The sequence below is a fragment of the Galleria mellonella genome, unplaced genomic scaffold, assembly GCF_026898425.1.
Source record: "Galleria mellonella isolate WM207_F2 unplaced genomic scaffold, CSIRO_AGI_GalMel_v1 utg352, whole genome shotgun sequence".
In the NCBI taxonomy this organism is placed as follows: domain Eukaryota; kingdom Metazoa; phylum Arthropoda; class Insecta; order Lepidoptera; family Pyralidae; genus Galleria; species Galleria mellonella.
The window spans coordinates 3,194,423-3,207,023 of NW_026442084.1; the positions used below are offsets into that span (position 1 = coordinate 3,194,423).

At 33.3% G+C, this 12,601-nt stretch overlaps 1 protein-coding gene across 1 annotated transcript in view; it reads left to right on the forward strand.

The window, feature by feature from the left end:
- LOC113519395 (ankyrin-3-like) overlaps positions 1-12,601 on the forward strand; it is a 165,648-nt gene that overhangs the window by 101,682 nt on the left and 51,365 nt on the right. Inside the window, exon 17 of the mRNA XM_052897124.1 lies at positions 804-912. Coding sequence (XP_052753084.1) covers positions 804-912 — 109 coding nt within the window. The remainder of the gene's footprint in view (positions 1-803; positions 913-12,601) is intronic.

Below are 12,601 nucleotides of genomic sequence, written 5' to 3' on the forward strand. Positions count from 1 at the left end.
TCATATCAGCCTGTAATTAGCCACTGCTGAACATAAGTCTCCCCCTTTAGGGGGTTTGCCAGTACTTGCCATGCTTGGCAGGATGATTAGAAACCACACTCAGGCTTTGAAGATATTTTAAGAGGGACGCTGCTGCCCATCCCTCGCCCTCCTTTAGTCGGCTTTTACGTCACCCATAGGAAGGGAAGAGGTGGCCTATTCTATACCGGGACCACACGGCCACTTTATACGGATTCTAATACTGTTTCACCCATTGCTCAAGGGTTTGTCTAACTAATTTTGTGTAGATGTATCAAAATGTGCCTTGATACATCCCTTTATTGCCTTAAATGCCTTTTATTATATTATAATATTACCCGTTAAGTGTCCACTGCTGAACATAGGTCTTCCCCAAAATCGGGGCTTTGCCAGTTGTTGCTTCACTTAGCAGACAGGTTGGCAACGGCAGTTAGGTTTTGGTGATGTTTTAAGAGGGCCACTGTTGCCCAACCCTCAAACATTACGTCCCCTTAGTTGCCTTTTACGACACCCACGGGAGAAGAAGGGGTGGCCCGTTGTATGCCGGAATCGCACGGCAAATGTTTCTCATGTACCTCTAAATAATATCTCATCTCATCTCAGCACGTAACATATTAAAACCGCTACATCATTTTTAACGAACACTAAAAAAAAACCTTCGCCATTAAATTAATTAAAGTAACCACTTCAGAAATTCAAAGTTCATTCGTTTTAAAAATCTTTAACTATAAAATTTAAATAGAAAGATGTTAGTGAATAGCAATTAACGTTTGTGACGTCATCAGAATGGGCAGACTGCGTGCGCTATCGCTGACCGGCTCGGTTACATCAGCGCCGTGGAGGCGCTGCGGCCTGTCACCGAGAACACACTGAGTCAAGCTGTGGGAGATACTGGTGAGTACATTTTTGGTTATATGAGTACTTAGAATGGCAAACGAGCTGAGGGGCTCTTCGGACGTGAAGTGGTAACCGTCACCTATAGACATGAATAGCATCATAAATAACACAGTACCCTATGGAGCCCACGATACCTCACATATTATAAAAATATAAAAAGTCTAGTACAGTTTATGTTCTACAGTCAGTTCAGTTGCAGTATTTATGTTTTACACATTTTTAATAGTATATTTAGGAACTTTATTACCTAGTTTATCTATCGCGCTTTCGGGAGCAAGTTTCAAGGAAACGAAAGGAGTGTAAACAACTTTATGCCGTTGACATTTGATATTTCCTTACGTCACTTGCGTCTTTCATTCTTATATTTACGGTTAAGGAGTGAAATTGTCTAAAAGGGACCTTGCCTGCAGTATTGGTTTACACTGGCGAAGTACGAAGTACCAGTGATGGATAATAGGTGAGGATAAAGTTAGGTTAGCAATCACCGCGAAACGCGGTAACAAATCATTAACCACGATAGTTTCTAGAGTAGACTTCGTGGAGGTCGATCTAATAGAGAGTATTAGCAGTAATGGAGAAATAGACTACATAACTATTATTTTTTAATTTAATTATCTAAATAAACAACTTTTCTGAATTGACTCGTTTTAGATAGTTGGGTGCATGCCTCCAAATATTTATTGATTAATTTCTCATAACATAGACTAGCCTAGTTTCAGTATTGTGAACGTGGTGTGTATGCAATTATTTGATTTTATTTTAATCTAAACTAATATTATAAAAAGAAAAATTTTATTTTATTTATTTTTAAATTTTTTCACACATTAAAATATGTCTACAGAGCGGACCTTAATGCCAGATAGCATTCTCTTCCAGTTAAAACAGCTACGCTAAACAAAGTAAAGAGCAGTGCATTGGTCTAACAAAAAGCGACAAAAAAAGTAAAAAAATGTTTAACCTATTTTAAAAATTTCTTTGCGTATAGGAAGCTACATTATAGGTATATATTTTATTAAAGAAAATATAGGGTGTCGGAGCAAGTCGACAGTTTTATTCTAAAATAGCAATAGACAAAAGAATCTCACAAAAAAAGTGTTAACATGCATATAATTAATAACATCTTACAATTAATTTAAAATCGTGTTGACGGTCGTCACTCAACCTCAAAACGTAGTTTGAATGGCACTAATAGATTGTGTGTATAATTATTACCTATACGACACTCGCTTATTAGTATGGTCATAATTAGCAAATGTCATTCACACTTCAGCGGACAACGTGCTATTAAAATAAAAATGCCAAACATGTTTACGAACCTCTAAGGAAGCGACACTTGTATATGAATGTTCAGTTATGTTGTGTTTAGTGCTTCTTATTAGTGATAGAAAAATGAATAATTAAATTGTTCTACAAAAAAGCGACTTCTGTTGTGGCAACCCTAAATCAATTAAAAACTATACTACTCAACCGATTTTGATAAAGTTTCTATAGCACCAACCAATCTGTAAGCATATCTTTTTAGAAAAAAAATTCAAACTCCAAAAACCAACTGACGGAGTTATGATGTAATAAACATAAAAAGATTCAACCGAATTGAGAACCTCCTTTTTGAAATCGGTTAAAAATGCTCAGTATCTGGCAGTTTTTACGTCCCCTGACATTATACAAGAAAAAGAAAAATTATCCGAACTTAGTTTAAAATGTTTCCAATAAAATTCTATTCGATTTTTTTTTTTTATATTGAGATTGTGTTAAAAACAAAGAAATTTGATTGCTGTAACTTTAATAAACACCATCTATAAGGAATATGGGACTATGTTGTTTTTCGCGTCTAATAAATGTTTTGTTGGTTAGTTGGTGCGTTATTTGGTATTCGTATTACTTGGTATAAAAAAGAACAAGTGAAATTACCAAGGAATTTATTTACTTAAATGTGTTTATTGACTCATCGATAGTAGAATCATAGGTATGGTGTAAAGGACATACTTAATGCTAATAGAATTCCCTACCACTTAACCTTTATAAAGTGTATTTGATCTTTGAATATAGGATTAGATGTAATCTTTAACATTTTCATATACATATTTTCAGATATGTGTAGGAATATTTATGTCACGATTTTTTTTTCGTTTAACAAGGATAAAAACTATATCTATAGTGCTGTTCATGACTATAGACAACAATTGCCATTTTATAATAGGTGAACAGTAAGATTGTTTGCCATTTCATGTTACACAAAAAAAAATCTTTTTTCTACGATATAGTCTATTTTTAAACCATTGACGAACATTCATTCAAATATGTAACAATCTTTCATATTTATAATATTCGTAGGATAAACATTAACTCCTCTACTTAACTGTTATACTGTTTTGTCACTTTCTTTCAAATTGAGAATTTAGTGTAAAAGAAAGAGACAAAAAATGTTTAATAGCTAAAATAGGATTATAAGAGGTTTGACGTTTTTATAAATAAGAGGGTAAGATGTTTTCTTATATTTTCGTGTTTATAGGTTGTAAACGTTCAATAATATTTACAGGTTATAAACGAGTAAATTTTACGAGATCAAAATAAAACTGCTACCAAATCGTCTATAAATATAACTACGTTATTCGTACGCTTTAATAAGCACTTGAGAGGCGAGATAATTTTTGAAATATACTACGAAACAGTTGCATTTGAGAATATATTGCACTGCTTGGTTTATGGCATGCGCCCGCGCTGGTCTTTGATCTAAATATATGCGTATTACGCAACTAATTTCGAACGATTATTCGTCAAACTGTGCGTAAATTGGAAACTGGTCATTTGCCAAATCAATATTATTTATATAAAACGCATATCTTACTGTGCAATAACAAAAGTGTTTCATTCCAAACGATACTTCATGTCTATTACAACTTTTGCCAAATCTAGGAATTTTCGTCATAAAATTTACTTAGACAAAGATGCTATTAGTTCTGTTATTATTATTATTATTAAATAAATATAAATCAATTTTCGAATGTTACATGTATACATTCGACAATTGGTTTAGCGCATCACTTCAGAACGGGTACACCTATTGGTAGCGTTTGCCCTGACAGATAAGTCTAGTAAGATGGGGGAGGGGGGTGTCGTCGTTTCATCTACATACCTTATATATAAGCCTCTCCTCAAAAATTTTTCTATTGACTATTCTAGAAACTATATAATTTAATCTCTGGTATATAAAATCTATCTCTGGCATATGTATCTATATATATAATCTATGTTTGGCATATAAAATTTTATCATATGTTTTTTATAGCGTTATTTTTTCCTGGAGGTATAAAGTATGCCATCATAGTTTATTTATGTAAGTATGTCATTATAACATGATATTTAAACTTAAATTTTAGTAGATTTTAGTGACTAATAGCTGTGTCAGGTGTTAGGTCATTCGGTAGATTTAGCAAATTGTGCATTTATATACTCGTAAATAATTCGCATACGTAATTTGTTTATTTGTGTTAACGGATTGCTAATTTGCAGTTGTGTTTTATATGGAATTCAAATAATTGTAGACAGTTGCAGACATTTCAAAATTATGCAGTTGTATGTAGTCGTAGCTGAGAAATACGGGTTCTAGGTCTGATGGAAGGTAATTTCAATTTAATTTCAGGGTTAGTAACGTTCCTGGGGGCTAAGGGGTCAATTGACCCGTATCATTAAATGATTTATTACGTATATCCAGCCAAATTTAATGGATTAAATTTATCCTACACTAGCAACCTTTCCCAATTTCGCACGGGTGTATATTGTACATATAAAAGTTTTTTGAAAATATATCCATATTATAATAAAATATGTGTCCAAATCCCTTGCATGTTAGAAAAAGTAAGCAGAGAAACAGATAGACGCAGACAACCACTTTGTTTTATACTATAAACAGATAAAATCTATACATCAATATTTAATTAATTCACAAAAGTCAAGTTCCCAATCAGGGTTGACGTCAGGCAGGCGACCGGTTGTAAAACTAAAAGCCAAAACTTTGTATAATATGAATAAAATTATATTACACCGATATCAAATAATTGGGATGAGGGCAGAAATATAGATTGATGATAATGATAAAAAAGTCCATCTTAACGAAAGTTACTAAGAGTAAAAAAATATAGTCGAAATAAGATCTCCGTCCTTTTTGAAATTGGTTGAAAAACCGTCTACCTCTTTAATATTCGTAATAATGAATCACTGACATCACTGCTTTATTAATAATATCCGTAATTCACTAATACCCAAAGTTGGGGGGAAGGGATCGTTAGTAATGCGGACTACCAGTCCCATTGCTAGCAATATACTCTGTCAGGTCGACCTCCACGTTGGCTAATTGACCTGCCTTTTCATTCTCACCTATCCTATCCCTCACTGGTGCCCCGACATCATATATTTCGACGACAATTTCATTATTATCCATAAAAAAATAATTACAACTTGTCGATCTTAAAAAAAAGTACTTCAACGTTACAAAGTCTAAAGGGGGTCAAGATTCAATTGCCCTTTTGATAAGCTGCAGTAATCATGAAAATATTTGACTAGAACTATTCGAATAATTAAATTTGTGAATGTGTTGTGTGTGTTCCGTATTTATATATTTTTATAAGGTTTCATACCTATATTAAAGCAGTGCATTTAAACAAAATTTTGTTGATGTTCAAAATTTGACACCTAATTCAAAGTCCAAGTCAATGTAATTCCAAAGAAAATATTCGATCAGTATACTGGCCTCCTAGACAAGTGGCAAGCGAATCGTGACACGGGTTTTATATATATTAAGATATAGTAAAAACTACGCATACTGCTGCTAAATATAGTACATAAGGGGGAAAAGGATTGTTAGCAATGGAGTTTGACAGCCCCATAGCTAGCAATATACCTTATTAGGTCGACCTCCACGTGGTTCCCCCTGGAAACCATCGTGAACAAATCTTGTTGAATTCGTCACGATGGGCTAACTGACCTACTTCATCCTCACCTATCATTCTTCACTAGTGCCCCGCCGGTGTATACCGATATATATATATATATATATATATATATATATATATATATATATATATATATATATATATATATATATATATATATTTAATATTCGGCAGATCCGTCAGTATTCTACGACTATGACGATAAAAATATATATGTTCATAATTAGGTCAGAAACTTTCATTTTAACTCATGCGAAAAAACCGAAGGACATAGTTACTATTCTGATATAGTATCATATGATATAAGCATAGACTATGCTATTGTCAAATACCATAGCATGCATGCTGAGTGGGAGTCCCATTCGGTATTCACTGAAGTACGTCAAACGGTTAATAAATGTATTTCTATTTCTATTCGTATAGGTAAGTACAATCGGCAAATAACATACCTATGTCCCATAATAACGACTATTGTAAGCAAATCGATCAATTTTCCTCTACAACGAATGCAATATGTCAATACATATTTCAACGTGGTTATATATGCCGCGTACATTATGTACGAATTTGATAGAAATGAGTAAACACTTGAGGCACTTAGGAACGTATTAAATGCGTTAATATAATAATTTGACTCGTTGTTTGTAGAATACCAGAGGGAGACTTTGTACAAAAGTCGATTGCTTGAGTACCTCTGTCTCATTCGTGTTTCAACCGTGAAGCAGTTGTGTTTGCATGGCTGTGTTTCGGTTTGAACGGTGGGATATGGCATGAATTTACTGGCTACAGAGGAATCTTAATTTACATGGGCGTAACGGATGTGTGTGTTTGTATGTCCATGGTACTGCTCATGTCTATAGGCGACGGTTATCACTTTCCATCAGGTGGACCGTCAGCTTGTTTGCCATTCTAAGTTGTATAAAAAAATACTCTTCTTAATTTACGCTCGATTTGTACGTAGGTACGAGTACAATATGTTCCGATTAAATTCAATATTTTGTAATGAATTGTCCCCGTGCGAAGCCGAGGTCATTTCCCTTGTCATCCTTAAAAAGGTAAAAAGGCGGTTCTAAAAGTTCTTAATTTTTAATCAACATAAAAATCGAGGAAATTACATTTTAATTTTTTTTTTTTTGTGTATGTTACTCGATATCTTCTCAGATGCTGAGTTATTTAATGTACATGATTCAATTTAAGGACATTTATTAAAATAAATATTTTTAATTAATGGTGAGGGTTGCCTGTTTGGAATTGAATGGTGGTATATGGCAGTAAAATTTTTGGATATAAAATGTATGATGATGTTTACTTGTAGTTCATGTTCGTTCGTGGTTGCTATGTTTTTTGAAAAATACGTGCTTTGGAAAATATACCTTATATCCAGAGGAGATAAAAAACATCGCTGATAAGAACATGTTAAAATCCGTATCATGGATACGTATTAGTAGCGAACTTTAAAAAAAGGTCGAACACAATAGAATATAGAAGTCGTATCGTTACAGGGTTTTTCTGTCTGATAAAGCTTATCACTCAATAATAATAAATAGTTCATGGGAATAACAATAATAGGTACAGTGGTACTTATTACTGATATTTCTGTAGTATACAGTAGTACATGTATTCTGTGATATCCATGGTGTGTATAGGCGATGGCTACTATTTTCCATCGTGCGGATCGTCAGCTTGTTCATCATTTTTCATCATTACTCGTAAGTCTCATAAAAAATTGGATGATTAGCAATTTGTTCGCTTAGTCTAAGTCCACCTTAATATGTCGTAAGACCTTGCGTCTATTAAATGGATGCGTGCGCAAGCGCATACCTATTGTTCGTTATCTAACAATGTCACAAGTCACTGGGACATGTGATCGTTGTATTGGTCCTGTGTCCGGTATTATCAACAATACTACTTAAATCAAAATAAGTATTACTTAACTAAGTTGCCGATAATTATGTACGTATGTCATTATCTGTATCATTTAATATATCATTAATAGTAACTTTGCCGTAGTGATTTTATTTATAACGTGTCACAATCTATTACGTTATCGCTCTTTGAAATAACATCGAAATTGGTACAGTAGAAATAATATCCGTGAAAGCTGAAGCAGATAGAAAGACAAAGGGTGCCTATAGCGTAGTTAATGTTTATAGGAGATATTTGCCAATTTCCATTAGGTGGGCCATCAGCTTATGTTCGCTATATTAAGTGTCATAAAAAAATAGATATTTAGATTATTAAATAGCGATTAAAATTGAATTACAACCAAACAAAAATCAACATTTAATAAAAAATAGCTGGTAACAAACATTTTTTTTAATGGATGATAATGAAATGGTCATTTTGCCTTCGCTAAAACTGGCGATGCTCCAGTGAGAGATGATAGGTGAGAATAAAAAGGTCAGTTAGCCCATCATAATGAATACACCTGGAATTCAACATGATGGTTTACAGGGGGGATCACGTAGAGGTCGACCTGACAGAATATTACGAGCAATGGGACTGGCAGTCCGCATTACTAACAATCTCTTCTCCCCGGCAACAAACATTAGGAGACAATACCCAGAACACCCAAACTCGAGCCAATCCGGAAAAGTTCGGTTTTCGATTCGACAAACAATAAAATCCGGGACCCCATCATCAGAAAGCATCGTGCTCACCACTACGTCAGGAGATTGTCAATGACCGATCATCAAAGTGAACTAAAAATAACTGTAGTAATTGGTCATAATAATATTTAATCAGTAGATAAATATTTCGCAACGTACAAATACGAGTATGTAGATAATCCCTCTCTACATATTGTTGTGTATGTTGCGAAATATTGATCTATTGTTAAAATGTTAGTATCAAAACCACATGAAACTACATTGAAAACATCGTAAACTTTTGGTGCAATATCGTCTTTAGCGATTCTTTTCTTGGAATATCTGAAACGTGTACGCGCTTCACGGTTTCCTACGTCAGCGGCCGCTGTCTTGGCGTCTTGCCATTGTTTTCAGGATTTGAACACGACGAGGTGCAAATCAGCGGTGCGTCTAGATATTTCTATTTTAGTCCCGGATATATCCGAATTCTGTCCTTTGCAATTAATATAAAAAAAAAAAAAAACTTGTATTTTTGCACTGCTGGCATTAAACTATTTTAGGTGATAGACTCTAGTATGGAGTAGAAGAAGTGGTTTCAAATCCCGCCTATTTAGACTTTTTTTCTATTACGCAGTAATTATTGGAATGTATTTTTTTATTCGACCTTTCGTCCTTCGGCATTCAATGCTCTCTATCGATGAGTAAGCTCGTTAAGATCTACGATAAACCACAATGTCTCTTTATTAAATTCAGTCTTTAATATCTGTTTTGTATGAATTATTGTATATTCTACACTGAAATTCTTAACAACAATTACCATACAACTTTTCCTCTTCTATTGAACCTTTTTTTTTTTATTTCGATTTATTTATTTATTTAGACTTTATTGCACACAAAGATGTACCGTTATTAACTATTTTACACAAAGATGTTTTACACAACGAGCGAGCTTAACTGTGTAAAAATTATCTTCCAGTAAACCCAGAATGTAAAAGAGTATAATTACGAACGGGTACAGTGTGTACAATAAAAATAAGAAATAATATAGCAACAGTATCAGAATTTCGTACTTCTAAAACCCAAAGGTTTAGAATTATGTGTATGTCGGAGATAAAGATTTTTTTAAATAGAATATTATCAAGCAGGATGTATGATTTAGCAGTCTTTGCCTTCCTACAATACTAAGAAAATTAAAAAATAACATCTTTATTACTGCACAGCTTTAATATTTCTCTTTGCAAGTTTATTATAGATCAGAACAGGGTAAAGGCGGCAAGCCCGTGTCCTAGTTTAAAGGTCAATATTGTGCCTGCTATGTTATACTTGGTTTATTATAAAATATCTACTTTGTTTCCGCGGTTTCACCCACGCGTGCCTGTTATCTATGTAGGAAATGTATTTATTTATTTACTAGCTATTTCCCACAGTATTGTCCGCATAAATCAATATACATATAAAAATATCCTATATGTTAAATGTGGTCTCGGCATAGAATATACCACCCCTTTTATTTCCGTGGGTGTCGTAAAAGGCGACTAAGGGAAGGCGAGGGATGGACAGCAGAGTCCCTCTTAAAATATCTCTAAAAGCCTAATTGCGGTTGCCAACCCGCCTGCCAAGTGTGGCAACTACTGGCAAAACTCCCTTTATGAGGAAGGCTTATGTTCTGCAGTGGTCAGTTAACGGTTGAAATAATGATAATAAATATGTTAAATTAGAATCTATCTGTGCACCAAATTCAAATCCCTTAAGACGTTTAAACGTTATTCAATTACAAACAATTAAACATCTTTATACAGTTTCGCATTTTTGATATTAATAGGATTGTACATCAGCTTTTGCCAGCTAATTCATAAGCGTGATTTTTGGAAATAGGTAACCACTACTAGATGACGTATCAAGACAAAACATGCACAAAATTTTAAGTTGGATTTTTGGGAACACAGCTGTGAATACAGAATTCAAATTGGTATAGTGATTTTTACATTATACTAGAACGCACAAACAGATGGACAAAAATAGACTGAAAAAAGATGTAGTCAATAGTTACAATACTGTGATATTTTATTAATTATATTTACATCTTATATGTATATACTGAGACCCCTGGTAGGGCGTTGCAATTTATTAATAGAACAGGTACTGCAGTGCAGCTTTCTATTAGTAAAACGATTTTTTTATTCAGTTAATTTTACAGGGTACAGAGGCATAATACCTTACTCCTCAGGAATGGCTACGCATGTGGAGTATCAGCGGCGAAACAGTATACTCTGTTATGTCCATGGTACTGTTCATGTCTATAGGCGACGGTTGCCGCTTTCCATCAAGTGGACCGTCAGCTTGTTTGCCATTCCAAATGGCATAAAAAAAGATCCATAATTTTTAATAATACCTAAGATTTTTTCAACATATGAACAAACAAATTTTAGCATTATAAATTACAATAATATTATTTTGCAATTAAACTATCATTGTGTCCGTGTATCGACCTATATTTAATTTTAACTAACACAATTATATAAATTTTTTGTTTATTACTTAAATTTGTATTTAATTTAATATTCTCTAGTTATGGCTCGAACAAATTCTTTTTTATACAGTAGTAGTTTAGTTATGGCTCGAACTCACTTCTAACAAATTCGCTTTATATTGATTGTAGTTTTCTATAAGAATATATTAGTAGACATAATTCGCTTTATATTGATTGTAGACTTTTCTATAACTCACCCGAATATATTAGAACTCACTTCTAACATAATTCGCTTTATATTGATTGTAGAGTTTTCTATAACTCGCCCGAATATATTAGAACTCACTTCTAACATATATTAGCTTTATATTGATTGTGACATAATTCGCGAATATATTAGAACTCACTTCTGACATAATTCGCTTTTTATTGATTGTAGAGTTTTCTATAACTCGCCCGAATATATTAGAACTCACTTCTAACATAATTCGCTTTATATTGATTGTAGAGTTTTCTATAACTCGCCCGAATATATTAGAACTCACTTCTGACATAATTCGCTTTATATTGATTGTAGAGTTTTCTATAACTCGCCCGAATATATTAGAACTCACTTCTAACATAATTCGCTTTATATTGATTGTCGAGTTTTCTATAACTCGCCCGAATATATTAGAACTCACTTCTGACATAATTCACTTTATATTGATTGTCGAGTTTTCTATAACTAGCCCGAATATATTAGAACGTACTTCTAACAAAATTCACTTTATCATTATAATATAGTTAATAGTAGTGAAGATTTTTTTAACTCGTCCAAATAAATTAGAGCCCATTTCAGATATAATCTGCATATAAATGTATATTATGAATATAACTATGAATGGTGATATTCTGTGATGCGTCCGCATAGATTGTAATAACGTCATTATTAATTGTAATGACGTTATTGACTTTGAATTAACAAATTATTGCCGCTTTTCATCTGACCTTGCCATTTCCATTATGAAATATAACACGAGTATTAATATAATAATTTGATGACTTACATATTATAATTTATAATGACGTCAACTTTGAATTAACAAATTATAGCTGTGAATTCATAACGTTGTTGTTTATGTTTTTCTGTAACCATAGAGTTAATTATGCGATAGAGTAATTTACACTTCTTTTAACAGACTTAAAAAAAGCGGTGTTCAAGTCGAACCTAACAGTAGTATTAACAGTGCTGTTTGAAGCAATTTTTAAATAATTTAATGAAATAATTTTTCATGTCTAAAGAGTTGGATCACTGGTTGTTCTTTTCACACTTTGTGACTTCTTATTCTTTTTCGTACTGATAAACCGGCAAGGCCGCAGAATATAGATCGACATAATTAAATTCTGTCCGTGTGCGTAACCAACGGTTTTTTTTAATATGAATGATGGTAATAGAATGGTAACCCCATCTGCGCTAACGGTATACGCTGGCGGGGCATCAGTAAAGGATGTTCGGTGTGAATGGAAAGGCAGGTCAGTTAGCCAATCATGATGAATTTACCTGGAATTCAGCACGATGGTTTCCAGGACTGACTATATTGCTACCAATGGGATTGGCAGATCGCATTACTAACAATCCCCTCCATTCCGGTAAGTAAAACGGTTACCGCTTTTCATGTAGACATGTTTTTAGT